Source organism: Gavialis gangeticus, unplaced genomic scaffold (genome assembly GCF_001723915.1).
Source record: "Gavialis gangeticus isolate Ggan-Ray unplaced genomic scaffold, GavGan_comp1, whole genome shotgun sequence".
In the NCBI taxonomy this organism is placed as follows: Eukaryota; Metazoa; Chordata; order Crocodylia; family Gavialidae; genus Gavialis; species Gavialis gangeticus.
The window spans coordinates 73,028,045-73,047,005 of NW_017729034.1; the positions used below are offsets into that span (position 1 = coordinate 73,028,045).

Genomic DNA, 18,961 nt, shown 5'->3' on the forward strand with positions numbered 1-18,961 from the left:
TTTTTTTTTGCACCACTGACATGTCAAATGGCTTTTTAAATACTGATTTTTGGAAGCAAACAGAAGGCAACATCTCCCCCCTGCAACAGAAACCCTCCAGCTACTGCTCCCTCTTCTATCCATTGCTGCTTTTATATTGACCTCCCAACTGCTGGAGCGGGAGCCAGAGCTGCTGCAGGGAAGGTGCGGTGTGCTAGGGAAGGGGTACAGGAATGAGGGCACAGTCCCCTTCTTTAGGCAGCACCAGAGGGTGTTATGCTACTGAAGCTGATAAGTTTAGAATCTATCCTCGGGGAACAATCTAGACTCTTAGAAGGGAGGTTGATTGAATATTTGCAATCCTGTGAAAAAGGACTGTCTATCTGAGTTCACGCCAGGATGGTTTCACACTGAGACAGATCTAGGCTTCCTCTGAAATAAGCTTTTTCTTGGTTAGTAACAACTTCTAAAACTAGAAGTTAATGAACCAGAGAAGAACAGTATCTGGGGACCTGCTGCTAAGTTACAAGGTTTTCCTATTCATGGGTGGCTAGATTGACAGATTAGTGCTCTGCTACCCCAAAGTCATCAATAATTTGAAGAACCTGTGGATTTGCTTTTACAGGGTGTGTGGGCGACAGGGAAGAAGATATGCAGTCAGGGTTGCAGTAGAGTGCCCAAGATGTTGACTAAGTGCTCATCCTGGGAACAAATCACGTGGGAAAAGGCTTTTATGTATGCAGCACCTACAAAAGAACAGTTTACGTAAGTCATCATTTGCATGCATTCTGTAATGTATGCTGCTCAGTTAATTGGGAATCATAAGCTTGGTAGTGGGAAGACTGAAAAAGGGAGTGAAGTCTTCCCTTCCATTGCAGTACATGTAAAACCCAGCATGCAAGTAGGTGGCAAAGGAAATCTGAGCTCTGCTGCAGAATAGTGGGGAGACTAAATAAATAAATGGACAAAGATCATCTTCACATTTTGAAAGACAGCAGGTAGAAGTAGATAGATTCAGGAGCATAAGAGGGTAAAAGTCCACAGAGACTTCGCTTCTGAAAGGAAACGATACAAACTACTGAAGTTCTAATCTTTTTCCTGAGCTTTTCCTTCCCTCTTAGCTGAGCAAGAGGGAAGGAGGGGAGAAACTATTCTCTGACAGTATCAGCCTTTGTTTCTACTTGATGAGGGATACATGCCATGTCTATATCCCTATTCTTTGCATAGGCTTTGAAAAGTTAGAGTTATACCAGGATCTGGACAAACAACCAGTTTCTCCTTAAGTAACAAGCTGTACAACATACTTTGTACAATGCAATGTACTCACACACTATGTATAGTGTAAGATGCCCTGCCCCATGTAAACTTGCTTCTCAAAAATACAGTAGTAACTGTATGATAGCTTAAGTTACACCAGTGTGTATGTTGAGGCTGTAGCTTTGGTTCTCTTCATTTATCCTAGGTAGGCCTTGGCTCAAGTTATTACCTGATCTCCTATAGATGAGTAGGCACACCATGTACAATGACAGATAGACAGTCTGCCTTTACAGTGGAGTATAAAAACATGCTATGGTATCTGTACCCTTAACTATATAAAACCTTTGGCAAGGAAGGCAGTACAATCTGGGTTAAGATGTCCCTCCTCTCACTAGAAGCAGAATATGACTAACAGAAATGAACTGAGCTAATCTAATGGAAGGCAGACTGAATGCTGTTTTTCCTCCGTACTACTCTTATTTTCCTTTCTTTAAGGCTGGAAGAGATATTACAGGAGACCACCTAGAGAAAAAAAAAAAAAAAAAAAAAAAGTGTGGTCTTTTTTTTTGTTTTTTTTTTTTTTTTTTTAAAGGGGGAAAAAATATTAAAGGAGACCCCCAAAAAAAAAAAAAAAAAAAGTGTGGTCTTTTTTTTTGTTTTTTTTTTTTTTTTTTTAAAGGGGGAAAAAATATTAAAGGAGACCCCCAAAAAAAAAAAAAAAAAAAGTGTGGTCTTTTTTTTTGTTTTTTTTTTTTTTTTTTTAAAGGGGGAAAAAATATTAAAGGAGACCCCCAAAAAAAAAAAAAAAAAAATCACATAACAAGAGCACAGCTTCATTCATTTCTACTTCAACTCTAACAGCTGTGCTTGAACTAGAACTTATGTTTAAACAAAGTTTTGTTTGGATGTTTTCCTAAAGGTCTCTACTGAGAGTGTATCACAAACCTTCTTAAATAATTTGGATGATTTATCCTCCATGTTAAAAGGTTGGTTTATTTCTAGCCCAAAATTTGTCATCCTGTAAGTTCCTCTCTGATAAGGTTCCTCAAATCTTTCACTATAAAGGCCTGATTTTCCAGTCTTTTTATCCATTCCTATGCCTTTTTCTATCAAACCCTCTGCAATTATTCTATGCCCCCTTGAACATAGATACTAGAATTAAGGTACTGTCATATTATGACAGCAGTCACAGTGGTACCAAATACAGAGATAATGTAAACTCCCTAAAACCTCACTATTTTCATGTCTATACACTTAAGGATCACATTAAAGCATTTCATATAGTAGTGAAAAAAGAAAAAACACTATCCTCTGGTAATTAAAATGTGTCTTGTTTTTGTTGCAGGCTGCTTTTGATTTGTTTTTTCTTATTACCTTTCTTGTAGTAGGAGTTAAAGGAGGTGACTGGCTAAGGCTTTCCTGATTACAAGTTGGAGTGGCAGGTGCCAAAGATTCCACCTTAAAATAAGAAGTGTTTAGTGAAAGAGGAAAATGAACACAAGAGGGAGTAAGAGAATACATGGCAACATTCAGCACAGTACAGCAAACTTTCCTGCAATGAGGCAGCTGGTGCAACTCATGCGTGCCAAATGCCATCTCACCAACATGCGTGCAAGCAGGAACTCGTACACAAAACTGATGGGATTGTCATCACAATAAGTTTGTTAACCTGATCAGTGCCAAAGTGCCAGAGCACAATATTATATTACAGAAAGCAAGACAGTAACTCCACAATAATAGAAAGCATGCAAGCATCCAACAGCTAAATTCATTCTTTGGGGAGAAGTCCAATTTTGTTTAGTCTAGGGCTGTTTTGCAAGTCTTCAACATATTGAGAACAACTCTACTAACTTGCATCATAGCCTGCTCAACATCCCATGACCACCAGCAGCATCTCTGAACAGTGGGTGTCACCCCTGCTCAAAGCAGAGGGCTGATGCCATTTGGCATGGTACACTGCTGATGTCCCTGTTCAAGAGGAGTTAATCACCCACTTTAGTTTTTGTCAATAACTAGGGTGCCATATCCAGACACTAAAGGTAGCAGTTTATGTCCAAAGGTTGGAAAAATGTTGCAGAGTTCTACAATTCCTTGTAGAGGGAATTTGAAGATACCCACGATAAATGCAGCAGGCCAAAAGTATAAGTGCTATTGAAGATCTAAAGAATCCAGACTTATCTGCGTTTCTTCACAAAGCGTCACCTCCAGAAAAGTTCCTCTGACTTGCAATCAATCACCAGTTCAGCTCTTTGGTTGACTTTGAGGAGCAGTGGCTACCATGAAGCAGCACTCCCACTCCAGATCCCTTGGATCCTTCCTGACTTCATACCCACCATTTAAAATTCCCCCACTAAATTACTCAGACTCTGGCCATGTGGGCCTTCCCAATCTGAGAGGACAGGCTGAGGTATACCCAAAAAGAGTTTCTAGTCTTCTTATTCTGTGCTTGAAAACTACAAAAACAAAGCACTGTGGGTAACTAACTGCTCTCAGAGTTTATACATCTAATCATGTGCAAGTGAGATGGCATGAAGAGTGGAAAAAGCACCCTTTGTATATTTATTTAGAAAAAATGAGTGATTCAGTTTAGTACTTCCAGAAATTCTAGCTGCGTTGTTCTCCCACAATTATTTAGTTAGTTGTGCAATCCTTTTTTTTGTTGTTGATATTTTCCTCCTTATGGAGCAATTACAATTTTATTCTGTAATGCAGCATTACAGTTTAAGATGCACACACAAAGGTGTTGTACACCTCCAAAGCTACTGTTTTATTACACAAGTGTATAAATCACATATGTTCACATTAATAAAGTTAAGAAAGCAAGAATTAGTAAATTCCATAAGTTAGTTTCTACTGTGATGTCATCAAATGGTAGGGAGGCTGTGAAGTGAGTAAATTAGCATGCGATGCTTGACCCATGCCCTGCAGGCCAGATCCAAATCACAGGGTCATCCAGGAGCTCATCTACACTAATTTCCTGTCAAAGGAAGGATCATCTCCATCTAAATCTTAGCCAAGTATTTAACCTCATCTTAAAAACTTCCAAGGATGGAGGTTCCACAACCTCTCTGGGTAAATTGGTTTCAGTGCTTAACCACACTGTCATAGTGAGCACACTCTTCTTAATATCTAACCTAAAAAGTTTGCTTTACTGCAATTTAAGACCATGAAACAGCCTGTTCTGACATATCTAGAAGCCTGCCATTTAAAAGGTTACGAAACCTCTTAAACACCATCAACTTGTCATGTTTCAGCAGCCATGCTAACTCCAAAAGCATCTCTCAATGTTTGCATTCATTTATCAAACTGTATTTCAAAGAACTGCGTTGGTATTGTTTTGTGTTTTAACTTGGAGGCTAATCTTCCATTGTGGGAAGCTCCACTGGCTCCAAATTTATGTTAGGTTTTCATTTATTGCCTACGTTTTTGTTTGTAGCCTTGCCTGTCTAAGGACATAGGCAAGCAAGGTTCTTTGGGTACATGTGATATTTTATTAGGCCAACTGAGTAGCTGGAAAAAAGTTCTTAGCAAGCTTTTTGGTGCAATCACTCTTCTTCAGGCATAAGGAGTCTCTGTTGTTCTGAGACTCCAAAGAATAGAAGAAGCTAAATGTGACAGGAGGTCAGTAAGAACACAAATAGGTGGAAATGAGGAAAACAAAAAGGTAGAGAAGGGGGGAGGGGAAAAACAAGGAGGGAAAAAATAGCCAAAGAAGTAAGGGTAGTCTTCCAAGGTAGAAAAGAGAATGTCTGTGAAAAAGTAAATAGGTGGAAATTAGGAAGACAAAGGGTAGAAAAGGAATGAACAGCACAGCAAAAAATCTATCAAAAGACAAGAATACCCAACTACCTGTAGGGGCACACTTCTCACAGGACAATCTCTCCCCCTCCAATCTCTCAGTTCTAATCCTCAAAGGGAATTTAGAAAACACCTTCATAGACGAGTGTATGAACTTCACTTCATAAATCTGGATACAAAAAATCATGGACTCAACATAAACACTGAATTTATGACACATTACAACCTGCCTAACATCTCATTTACCAGGTACCTGTCAGACCTGACCTTACACTTTTCTTGCCCCCCTCACCCCGCTTTGTCTTCACCATTTCCAGCTATTTACTTTTTCCACAGACAGCTTCTTTTCTACCTTGGAAAGCTACTACAGTAGGGTCTCCCTTACTGTCTTTGGCTATTTTACCCCCTCCCTTTTCTTTTCCTAATTTCTACCTATTTACATTCTCACTGACATCCTGTCCCACTAAGCTTCTAGGAGTCTCAGAAGAGCAGAATAGCAGTGACTCCGTATGCCTGAAGAAGGGTGATTGCGCTGGAAAGCTTGCAGAGAACTTTTCCCCCCAACTACTCGGTCTAATAAAAGATTTCACATCTTCCCAAAGAACCTTGCCTGCCATCCATTGCCTAGACAGTCTATGGATCTTGAAAGACTTTGTAGAAACCTACATGTGTTACATTCCTCCCTTCCCAACAGGACCCTTACCTAAAAAGACTTTGCTTCTATAACTTGGAGGGGGTATAAGGTTGGGGAAGCAAGTTTTTGGAGACGACATATACCTCAGTTGGTATAAATTTAAAGCCAGTGGACCCCAGGCAGCTTCTCACAGCTTAAGATTTGCCACTCTGTGTTTAGGTTAAGATACAAAACATTACCAATGCAGTTCTCTGGAGTATGTTCAAACATTGGACCTTTCTTCATATGAAAACCTATTATCTAAAAGGAACTACATAATATTCTACACAGCATTCTTGTTACAATGCAAGTACAGAAAAGGCATATTTAGTTTAGAAAGCCAATTGCTATGAAAAGCAGGAAGAAGATCCCTGCAGCTCAGCAGGTCACTCTGTTAAACATATGAAGGGATCCAGGAGCTGCAAGACTTCTATTATCATCACCCAAAGAGAGGTCAAAAGTTGATGAAATCCCTCCCTTCATTATATGAAATGATCTGGGCTCCACCTGTCCCAACCTTCTCCCAAGAAGAAATAATGCACACTCTCTATGCATATTCCAAATTAAACTAAACTAATAGTTATTCTTCCAAAGCAAATTAGGAATTTAAAGTTATCTGCTTGCACCTACAAGCAAAACTTTAGAAGATACTGTACTAAACCTCTCTCTAAACTTGCCTTCCTCTGCATTTCTCTGGAGGTCTATCATCAAGCCAGGTTTGAGTTGTGACAAGATGTTACTCCAAGCATAGTAAGTTGGGGGATATTTTTCCTACATATTTTCTCTCCCCCCCACCCCAGTTATAAACATCAGACAATACTATTTAGATTCAGTTCAAGAAGGTTTGGTTTTTTTTTTTAAACTTGAAAGTTACTTGATGTATTGCTCAATTGGAAGAGCATGGTTTTTTAATTTTACAAAATACTTCCATAAATACCCATTGCTTTGACAGGGCTTTATCAGTGAACCCTAGATATTTTGTAATGCCATGGAAGAGTGAAAAATAAAACACTTCACAATTCACAGAAAGCTGAATTTGCAGAATACATATTTTTTTTTCAGGAACTAGTCTCACAGTCACTTTCCTATAGAAATGAAACTATACCACTGATGAGAATGACGCACAAAAATGGAAGCAAACTCATCAACAGATTCTAAAAAATACTCATTACCATCATAGATTTGAATGTTTATAGCTGTAGACCACTTCCAGTCACACAACTTTCCTAAGCCCAGTTAGTGACGTGCTCATTTACAGCAGGAAACAAGGCAAGGCAGCATTAGTCTCAACTCTCAGCACCATAGGAACCAAGACTTTACTAGTTCCTCATTACAAGCAAAACTGTAGTAGCTACACATCATGCTATGGTTCAAGTCATACACAGAAAATTAAGAGATTTATGTACTGTTTTTGAAGATAAGCTTGTTCTTAACAGGCAATATGGCTTAACTTGCACAGCAAATGTGTATCTTGCTACGGAGGCTATATTTGTTTTTTCAGAATGTAATTTTATACATAGTAATAATTTCAAAACTTTGATTCTTTTTCCAAAATACCAATGCAAACCCAAGGGGAACCCAATTACTTATAAAAAGCCATGAAGATTTCAAATTCACATTTTCTTCCTAAATGTAGCTAGAAGCAAAACTAGTTTCAGATACCTATTTGCCATTTGAATGAATTGCCACTGCCAAAACACCAATGTCTGAAACAGGAATGCACACAGAAAAATTGCCTACAGACTTTTGATTATAGTAGTACTACTGGACCAGAGGAGCTCCATAGACTTCAAGGATGAAAGCTTTATTCTTAGCATGTATTCCAGAACTCTTGGCCAAATGAACAGGATTTCTGCCAAAAGCAGGCAATATTTCTTGAGGGGTAAAAAAAAGATAGGAAGGTTGTACTGATGCATCACTATTTGGATAGATCACACAGGCTGAAGCTTGTGCAAAAAGACCAAATTGTAAATTCTACTAACAGCTAGATGTAACTGCACCTAGATCAGATGGCAGTTTCTTGCTAATAAATGAAAGAGTATTAATTTAGTTGCATAGAAAAAAAAAGATAAAAAACCCTAATCTTAAAACACAGGTCGGCAGATAACAGGAATCCATTGTGGTTACCAGTCCCTGGAAGTGACCCAACAGCGAAAGTTGAAGAAAGAATACAAAGAAAATTCTACTGTTTGTTTCAGTAGAGATGGGAAAACAGGACAGGTAGGAAGCTCCTAATCCAGGGATGGTCAAAATGCAGCCTGTGGGCTGGATACAGCCTGCCAGGCCATTCTATCTGGCCTGATGGGAAAAATTTTAGAAAATGAATATTCATCTGCCCCTGGCTGCCCGTCACACGGCCCGATGGCTTGCCAAACCTCAGTAAGCGGCCTTCCGCCCAAAATAATTGCCTGTCCCTGTTAATCTCTCCTATTTTTCAAATATAGGCCTGGTTTAACATGCCCCTTTTTATCTCATCACAAAGGCATTTCAAACGCAAAGGACTACGCATGGAAATTAGTGAAGATTTTTGCAGTTAAGAAGTTTTTTCCAGACAATTGGCACTCAAGGGTTGCTTGCAGATGCGGGGGGAGCAAAGCAGTGCTTTACTTCAAAAAGTCCTGCATCAAGCCGAGTGCACGACCAGAAGAGGCACTGCAGCTGGATTTGGCTTTCACAACGTCTACATAGAATGGACGCTTTAGTGGGGCTTTGTTGGTACTTTTATCTAAAAGCCGATTGAATCAGCTTTGGATAAAAGCTCCAAAAAGCTCCGCTGAAGCACTCGATCGATATAGATGCTGCAGAGCTGAGTCAAAGTAATGTGCTGCTGCATCCAGTTAAGTGCTCCCCACACTCCCTCCCCTCCCCCCCAGAATCTGTCAGCACCCAAGGTTTTTAATTGTCTGAGTCACAGTGAGATTGCCTGCTTTTTAGGTGGGCAGAGGGGGAAAAATTCCAGAGCAGTTCGACTTGGTTTTTCCCCCCTATCAGAAGCAGGAGGGAGTGCTGGGCAGGCATGCACTGAAGTGCCATGCAATGCCCCACACTCTGGGCAATGGAAGTGTTACCATAGGGTTACCATACGTCCGGGTTTTCCCAGACATGTCCTCTTGTTGGGTCCTCCCACCTCCATCCAGGTGGGGGTTTTTTTAAATATCAACAAATTTCCAGGATTTGGGCTTTTGCTCTCTGCTCAGCAAAGTCTTCCCTGGCACTGGGCTGCAGCAGAGTGGGGGAGGCCCCTGCTCCTCCAGCACAAGAAGGGGCAGAGGAGGGGCAACAGGGAAGTATGTGGTGCTGGCTGCTGCCTGTGCTCACAGAAGCAAGGCAAGGGTTGGAAGTGAGGGGCACCAGCAGGGCTGGGGTAAGAGGCCCTCCTGATGCCCTTTACTCTGCAGCCACAGCAAGGGGCACCAGGAGGGCTGTGGATCAGCACAGGAACAAGCAATGCCAGGGTGCTGCAGGTCAGGAGTGAGGGGCACCAGCATGGTCTGGGGAACAGGGGACTAGTTTGGGAGTGAGGGGGAAGAGGCAAGGCATGAGCATAATCACTGACCCCCCTACTCATTACCCCCTACCTCAGGGGTCCTCTTTTTTGAAACTGGAAATATGGTAACCCTATGTATCATCAACTTGAAATCTAGTCAGTTAAAGGAAAACAAAGTTAGAAGAAGTTTCAGATATTCTGCCCACAAGCCACCTGCCTCTTCGTGTGCTTTCACAACCACATTTTCCTATTTAAAGCACGTGTTTCTTTTTGCAGAGAAAAAATCCACACAAACAAGAAAAAAACCCTAACTGCTGTACAGAAGAATGGAATGGACACTACAAAAAAAAGTGCTGTTCAGCACACAGGATGTGCCATTTTCTCTAGTGGGTTTCACAGTTACAATTTTAGGTTTTTGGTTTTATTGGCAGGAGATGCAACCATTTCAGACAGTGGCATTTGAACTGATAAAGTCCCTTTAAAGCAGCAGGGTAGCTGGGAGGCCTGCCCAACATCTCTATTGCTGGAAAGCTGGAGGGACTGGGGAAGGAAAAAGGTGGGAGACTGGCCTGAGTCCTAGGCAGAAGTTCTCTCTCTTCAGCAAGGTCATTGGTATATAGTGTTATCACCAAGTCATGACATGCACTCTTGGGGCAGCTGTGGTGCTCAAGCTCAGATGGTTGACCACATTATCTATGAATGCCCTTATGGTTCTCCTTCAGGTGCCCAAGTGCCTATTGACATTGACTATTCTACCTTGTTGCTAGCTTTCTGGTCCTCATGCTTCCCTACTATTGAGTGTGGCAACATTCACTTACCGCCACCAAACCATGGCAAAAAGCCCTAGTTCGATAATGCATTGTTCAAACACCAAGTCCTCATAAAGCCACCCAGAGGCACTTTTTGATATCTCAAAGCAAATCACTGGATGAAAAGCTTAACAAATCTGCTTGCCTACTCATCTAAAAGTGACCAGGCAGAGTTGGGTATTCCCTACCTGAAAGCATTATTGCCTCTCTGAGCACTGCTCTATTACAAATCTCAGTAACACAAAGTTAAAAAGTTGCATCTTAAAACTCAAGATTTAAAAAAATTACACACTTTATTTTCCTTCCAGCATTTGTGATGTGACTGCAATGCAAAGGCACATTTTCATTTTTTTTTTAAGTTAGGGAAGCTAGCAACTCACTTTTTTTTCCTCTTCCTTTTTTTTTTAAAGACACATATAAATCAATTTACCCTCAGTACTGAAGCTTTGCCCCCCTGAAAGCCAAAACGTTCCTTTCCTGAAGAGTTATTAGCACTTCAGGTAGACACAACCAAGTTTATTGCAGGACCCAAGATTACATTCGATTCAAGGACTCCCAGGGATGCAGAAAGGGAAGAAAGCACCAGATTGTCCTTAAGCACTCCTCATTCTTTCAGAAGAGGTTCAGACTAGCTGAGACATATATTTTCACAGGATGTGAAAAGGACAGACATCAAGTAGAGTAGTGGCCAAGTTACTGATCCTTTCTTATGACAGAAAGGGCACAGATCCCATGCAGAAAGAAACAGGGAAAACAAAGGCTTCCCCCCACTTCTGTCAAATGAGCTAGAAGGAGAGAGACTTAATTTTTATTTTTAAAATACTGGAAGACTGTGTACGGCACCAACAAAACAACTTTCCTCTGATCTGGGAGGACAGTTGACAATCATGAATTTAATCAGTGTTTGTTTGCGTTCATACTACCTGTATCTTATATGGAACCATGTTACTGTAAGTGACTTTTCATGCTTATTAAAGAAATTCTGTTTTCTTGATTACAGTAGTAATAATAATAAAGTATCATGCCCACTTAGCAACAGTCTTGTAAAAACAGCCATTACAAAAACAAAAAACGCCCCCACAGAAGATTGCCCAAAATGCCATAATTTAAAAATCCTGGGTTTTTTTGCTTTAGAAATGCACCATTGCATTTCAACTCTTACAAAGCTACACTTAAGACCCTACAGTGATCTCCAATTGTTGCCAATATCACCATCTTCAATTCACTATAGCACCCAATGGATATAGCCAAATTATTCCACTTATTCATGAATGGTATTGTCTATTCAGATCTACCAAATCAAATTTATCAAACTGTTCACAATTCAACAACTTAATGGTATTCTGATCATTCACTAGTTTTTTTGTTTTTTTGTTTTTTTTAAGTTTCATGTTCATTTTACTAATATTGCAATGCTTTCAAAGTAGAGACTAATTATTTTGTGTCTCGATAAATGTACCAAATATTTTGGCTCTACTAACAAGCAATCTTCTAAAATGTAGAATCTGTGCATCTATAACTAGATATATTCTTCTGAGTAGCAAGAAATTAAGTCAAAGGAGCAATCATCAGTTATTTCCCAGTTCAGTGTATTATTGGGTAAATTGCCTATATAAAGTTAATACAAGCAGTCCTATTTTGATTAAACAGGATTAAAGTTAAACAGAGACACTTCGTTCTTCAGAATCCCTGCTCCTCACCCCTGCCCCAAGACTCCTACAATTTTAAAAACAGATGCAATTATTCTAGTAAAATAAAATAAACTTTGGTAAGACAGGCTATTATGGTGAGAGAATTCCTCATCAGTACTTCGGGCCAACCCCCTGGAGGACTTTGAACTACCTACATATTGAATTATAAAGACAATAATAGAGCTGAGCAGAAAAGCAGAGTGTGTAGTCATCTGTGCTGCTAAGGCAATTGCATGTTGTCATAATGGTTGTCTGGGCAGTAATTAGCACCAAGAAGTCTAAAAGCCAGAAAACAGTCCCAAGCAAAGTGATGCAAAAGCTGATACAAGAATCCATCAACAAACAACTGAAAAACAAAAATAATTAACACCAGTCATTGCATTTTCTGGAAGATGGGTCTTTAAATAAAACCTGATTTAATCATTTAATTAAGTTAACAGCAATGACTTCCACAAGCCATTTGACTTAACACCATGTGGTATTGCGATTAAAAATAGTACTACAGAATATCAATAAAAACAAATGTTAAATGGATTAAAGAACTGACTGAAACCTCAAAAGGCAGTTGTCAATAGGGAAATACAAAATAGGTAAGGAGGGACTTTTTGTGCAGTTCTGCAAAGATTAGCACTAGACTCAGTGATATTCAATACTTCCATCAGTGATCTGAAAGTAAATACAAAGTCACTGCTGCTAACTAATAGAGACACTGTCCTAACTCATTAGGACAGTGCCATTAGACCACTGTATTTGTAGGCAGGTAATAATTTTCCCATGTTAGCCTTGGAGAGATCCTGCTGGATATGTAAGGATGCTTAAAAAAAATCCGTGTCAAAAAGCAAGAGCCATCAGATTAATTCTCAGTTAAGTCCCTAGGTACACTTTTGTAAGAGGTGTCATTCCATTTTAAAGTCCTTTAACAGAAACTAAAACAAAGCAAAAAACCCTCTTTGAAGCTTTTCATGAATGATGCTCCTCACTGTCTATTTAGATAAGCAAAGTATTTGCTTTCCAGTATGCAGGACCTTTGCACAGCTTCGCTCGCTGGATATAGCAATTTTACCCTGATGTTGACCTCTGGACTTTAAAGAGTAGAACTGTTTCTAGGATTTGGACATGTGAAAGGTTCTCTCTACAAACTGTATTAGCTTGTTATCTTGTAGAATTTAGGGTTTTTTTTTTCCAGTATTAGAGTTAAGATCTACTACTACTACAAGATTCACTACACACTTGTTAGAAGGAAACCTAAATGTACCAGCTAAAGACCAATCAAATCATAAAAGGAGGTATACTCCACCAGCAAATCACAGAGCAATTCTAAATTGGTAAGATCAGCCCCTCCTCCACTCGAACTGCTAAGAGGACAGAATGCTGTTACCAGCCCTTCCTTTCATGTCAATAAAGCAATTGACAAGTTTATTTGTTGTTAGTTTATTTTTGTTTCCGTGAGTGTCAACTTGCATGGCAATTTACAAAAAAGTCAGAGAGAAGGTAGATTTATTTCACATGAGTCAGAACATCAGATTTTAGTAGTAATTCTACAAGCAACTGATGTTGCTTATATAGTTACTAGATTTACATAATATTGAAGAAGGAAGAGGCCGCAGAGGGGTTTTTATTTTCATTATATTAAATGAAGAACTATATGGTTCTACTTTATTCAAGAAAACAAAATTGCATATTTTTTCCATTTCTAAAATGTTCGGCACAATGCTCGTTTTTCCTGCAGAAGCCATTCTGAACTATGCAAGCTGAACAAGTAAGCCGACTGTTAATATTAAACAAAATGTTGCTTAATGCCATGCCTACCATACCAAGAGGAAACTGAAGGCTACCTGATTGTTGCTTTTATCAGCGGAGTTGACTTGAACTGTGTTTGAGGAAAGGGAATCAAAAAAGGCTTGGTCAGCTGTTGAATTGCCACAAGTGAATCCATCTTTTGCACTTTCAGGAAGAATCTGAAAATAGAGAAACCTGTTTTAAGGTATTTATCCCTCTTACATGAATTAAATTACATGCTATCACCTTACTTGTTCTAATAGCATTTAAAAGCCTTCAAGTCACTGATACAATCTGATCTTTAAAAGAACACACTAAAAAAGTCAAGCCAACACATTCAGGGTATTGTATACACTTCCCAAATTCAATGATGCATCAAATTCAGATATTGATGAGAAGTATGGTCCATTGTTTTGAATAGCTTTGGAGAGGATCTCCATGGGACATGAAATGAATCTAGAGCACCTATCTGTATAACTTGCAAAATTTGGTTGATAGTATGAAAACTTATGCATCACCGAATACCGGTATATCAGGCAGTAACTGGTCATGGGCTGCCAGAGCTAGGTCATATTTCCTGCCTGATCAGGAACAAGTTAGAATTCAACCACCGTGTTTTCAGGATAAGCAGCTTGGGATAGTTTGCTAAACTGAGACCAGTGTCTAGAGATTAAAAAGTTCTTGAACCCAGGTGACAAAAGACGACAGAAAGATTCACAGAAGGCAAAACACCCACACAGTGGGAAGGGGTACTTGGGCAGAGAGGGAGAGACATGTACAGGCTTTTGCAGCAGGAAGAGCCCCTCTTAGTTACTAAACTGATCAAGGTCCGAGTATACAAGTCTTGAGTTTGCCTAAAGACCCAAAGGACAGAGCACAGCACCCCAAACTTTAGAGTTTACGAGGTGGTCTGTATTTTATATTTTCTTTTAAACAAGAGAATGAGGTGTTCAGACACTGTGCAAAAAAAAGTACATCTATATCTATATGCTTCTGGGCTTTGAGGCAACATGGGGTTCAAGAACTGTAAACACAAAGGCTCATATTTGGTGTGATTCTGGGATGCAGAATGTGTTTAAGCTATGGAAGGCAGTAGCACAAGGTCTGAGTAAGCAGCAGTTCTTTGGAACCCAGTTGGAATATGGGTTTCAGCTCCCAGTAGGGGATGCTAGACAGAGGATTTACAACAGGAAGAGAATACCTAAGGACCCCAAGATAGGGGCAGTGCCAGAATACTGCTCAGAAGGAAAAGCCTCTTTTTAAGGAACTATCAGCATTTATTTTAGTGGAATTGAAGTAGTGCCATGTTTAAATCAGGCCTCCAGTCTAGAAAGTTAGATTTTTTAAAAAATGTCCAATATTAATTAATCAAAACATGGAGAAAGAGTTCTGTTTTAATAGGGTTTATGTATTATTTAGTTTTAACTTACTTCAACATAATCTGTTGGTACAAGTCCTCTCTCTCCTTGGCTATTTTTTGCTTCCAGCCAGCCTCCACCTACATCCTGAAGGAAAAAAAGAATAATAAAAGCAACATAAGAAAGCTTTTGCTAAATGAATTTTATAGCATGGTTTAATACAAACTGAGACAGAAAGGTGTCACAGCCACTATTTGGTAATAGGATTCAAGATGCAACCATGCAACTTTGGACAAATGAGTATGGATTTTTTGAGCCTCAATTTCTTCATTAAAAATGGAGGATAGGAGAGTATTAACAATGCCCATCTCAGGGCTGTTGTGAGGTTTCACAGCCTTCAAAATTGTAAAGTTAGATATAAAAAAAAAACCCAGAGCAAAACAAAAAAATCCCTAAAACAATCAATTAAGTTTTTCAGCACCTGAAAATGTTTAAGTTGCTTCTTTAACTTTAATTCAACCCCCTTTCACACATACACCTTAACAGTAATTATAGGATCATATCGTGCTTCTACAGGAATCCCCCTTATTCAGTACACTGGATGGGCAACACTCAGAGAATAAATTAGGGATACAGGCAATGATATTATTTGCAGAATCTCTCCTTCTTGTGTCAGCAAATGGAGCTAGTTGCAGGAAGAGGACAACATTATGGCTAAAAAGAAAATGCTTCCTTTATTTCCTTGTCTATTTGTTTAGGACAGAGGCTGTTGGAGGTAGAAAGTACTCTCTGTTTGTACAGTGCCTAAACACAATGGGACATAAAACTCACTCAAACTAGAAGACACGCTAATACAATACACTAAATAATAGAACACCTAAAGGCTTTGCAGGCCTTTACCAAAGTTGGTTAAGACAAATACCACGATAAAATGACCTGGAATAAACTGATTTAATTTTAACAAAATGTCTCAAACAGCCAGATGTGTAATGAGATAATTAACATTGGGTAATTAGTCTGGTGTATGCAGACCACCGCCTGCTAAATTTTGAACTTCAAAACATACTTATTCATTTATTTATGAATAAACAGAGGTTTATTCATTTTCAGTAATGTCTCCCTACCCTTAAAACAAAATTCTCAGATAAACTGGAATGTGCATGTCAAAAGATAAATCAGCAAACACTTCTAGGATCTGATAAGCAAAAGTCTAATCAATAATCCTTTAAACAATTTTTGAAGGCAGTTTGATTTTAAATTGTGCTTACTAATACTTAAGCATAAATCACATATTCCAATAGTTTTCAACCTTTTTAGATCCGAGACCCCTAACTTGAAAATTTAACAGCATTCCATTCTAAAAATAAGGTTTGCTTCATTTTTTTTTTTTTACTTTTTTTAAAACAGAAAAACAGCATTTATTCTGATGCAAAAACAACCACAACAGATCAGAACGTTTTTGATACAACAAACTGTAATTCACAAGATTAACCCAGATTTCAAATAACTTCTAGATATTGACATACCTAACAGTGCTAACATTGCATGATACCCTTGTTAAGAAATTACTGATGATTCAATGTGAACTAATTAAACAGTTTTCAGAAAGTTCCCAGAATCTGCACATGCTACAGTTTGGACCATATTAATAAAACTAGTTAGCTTGGCAAAAAGTTAGAGTTGTTTGCCCACAGTTTCATGTAACAATTATATTTATCAAGCAAGCGGTCAATTGTCTGTAGTGTTACTGCTCCTCATGAACACCCTGTTCTTTACCAAGGAGCTGATTCCATTAAGTGCTTGAAGTAAAGTAGATACTTAAGTTCCATACTATTCTTAATTAGATACTTAAGGTCCAACAGGAATTACATATGCTTTAATGCTTTACTGAATCAAGGTACAAAACCATACAGTGACCTTTTGTCATAAAAGCAAGATAGGCACTTAGAGCACTTATGCAAGCTACATTTTTTGCATTATCAGGCCCCTGAAAATGCTCTACAGCTGTGACCATAACATGCGCACTGCTGCAGAGCGCTTTTAAAATAGCCAATCATACAAAAAGTTAAGACTCATCACATCAGGTATTAAATAAGGGCGCTCTAAAGCAGAGTGCCTTAGGGAACTTGGACTTAATTTTTTCCTGCAGGAACAGGGCTGGGCTGGTGCCGTAATAGAGCGACAACCCAGCCCTGCCCACCAGGCTCTCAGCAGAGGGGAGGGGGAGAAAAGCAGCAGCATGGAGCTGTTGACTGAGCTTTGCCTGGCTGGAGATCGGGAGGGTGGGTACAGGGGTAGAACAGAGCTCTTTCACCTCTTGCCCCCCCTCCCCTTCCCAATAACCCAGCTGGGGTACTGGGAGCTGGGGCAGGCCCACAAAAGCAAAGGGGCTGTTCCAACCCGCCCCCCTGCTCCACAGGCCTCCTGAGAATGGCAGCAGCAGCTACTGGTTGCTTTGCCCTGGCCTGAGCTGGAGTGAGGCTGGGAGGGGTGGAACACAGACTCCTTGCCTCAGGTGATCCAGCCGACTCCCTCAGTACCCCAGCAGGGTAGCTGGGGGGGGGGGCATGAGGTGAGGGGCTCTGTTTCACCCTGCTCCCCTCCATCTCTCACCAAGCAAAGCCCAGTCCACAGCAGATGTGCTGCACCCTTCTCTCCCTCCCCTACTAACAGCCCCAGAGCTGGGGGGTGGGGAAGGGGCAGTTGAGCAGTTTTCTTGGAGGCCCTTGGCATGCCGCAGCTGCTGGAAGCAGGGTCAATTCTCTGCCCCCCCCACAAACAGGCAAATGAGGTGGGAGGGGGAAGGGGAGAGGGCTCGAACTCACAGTGCTTTATATAAAGCGCCATGAGTTAGAGCACATCCCCTATATGTCTGTAGGCAGCCCTATACAAACGAAACTACATTCCCATATGAGAACCAGAAGTACCATATTAAGAGCAAAAGGAAGAGTCTTTTTGACCAAGATGAGTGAATACAATATTAAAATGCGAATTCACTCAGCTACTTGTTAGGTGTATTTTATTAATTTATTTTTGTATGTTTTTCTAGCTAGGAAGATGTTTAAAAAGTCTGACAAGTCACTGATTAGAATTAAAACCATTCAAATCTCTAATCATTCCAAAACAAAGCTGTAATTGCAACTAAGGACAAAAGTTATGAACATCTAAGGAAATATTCACAGGGTGAATGAGATTCTCTTTCCATCCTCTTCACCTTTATGTACACTGCCCTAACTAGCACAAGGTCAATTAAAAAGCAGAAGTTTAAAATTTTCTGCTTTAAATTTGCAGAATTGCAATTTTTTTGCATGTTTTTAACACAGTAAAATTTGAACATGAACATGCTGCATTTAGATCTAACACCATTACTCAATTGCAGAGCTGACATAAAAAAAAAAGAATATATTCAGATTAAAAAGGATGTCAATATCGTTAACATGTTTTTGAGACACCACCACAGAATGCTTAATAGCACAAAGCTAATCAGAGTCTGGTCACCATGTAGTAAGGTTGCAGCCTATTATCTTCTGATCTTGCTTTCGTTAATATGAATTATATCCATAACATCACTGAAAGTGTCTTTCTTATTTAATTAATTTGCCATTACCCTAGGGGAGAAAGGGAAAAAACACCAAACACATTCCTACTGGATGTCACATAGTCCCTCTTTAAATATCTGAAAGTAGGTCAGTGCATGGCAGCCTGGTTTCCATTTGCTCCATCTTACCGGGTTAGTAATAACAACAATCTCCCCTTCATTAACTGTCAGCTCGTTGTTTCCAGGTTCAGCAGCAAAGTCATACAGAACTCGAGCCTGTGAGTGGAAAAAAAAGGTATCAGTCTCATCATTTTACATTTACCACATGAATTCTGAATACTTATTTAAATAGCACCACAGGACTGATCCACAAGCGTTAACTGACACAGTTGGGTAGAAGGAAGAGTGGCGGGCAAAACAAAGTTTAACACTGCAATCTTGTGGTCCAAAAATGATGCTGTCATAATCCACTTCTAGCAAAAGGTTGAAAAGCATCAAAAAAACCCATACAAATAAGACTCCTATTTATGGCTGTCTGCATAAGACAGCAACTATTAATGGCTAAAGGATTATAGTTTAAGATTTGGGGGGG

At 39.5% G+C, this 18,961-nt stretch overlaps 1 protein-coding gene across 1 annotated transcript in view; it reads right to left on the reverse strand.

Annotated features, from left to right (window-relative positions):
- The window catches only part of SNX9 (sorting nexin 9), a 105,724-nt gene that overhangs the window by 78,823 nt on the left and 7,940 nt on the right, over positions 1–18,961 (reverse strand). Inside the window, exons 3-5 of the mRNA XM_019526743.1 lie at positions 18,559–18,645; positions 14,904–14,978; positions 13,530–13,652 (exon numbers count right to left, since the gene is read on the reverse strand). Of these exons, the coding sequence (XP_019382288.1) occupies positions 13,530–13,652; positions 14,904–14,978; positions 18,559–18,645 (285 nt within the window). The remainder of the gene's footprint in view (positions 1–13,529; positions 13,653–14,903; positions 14,979–18,558; positions 18,646–18,961) is intronic.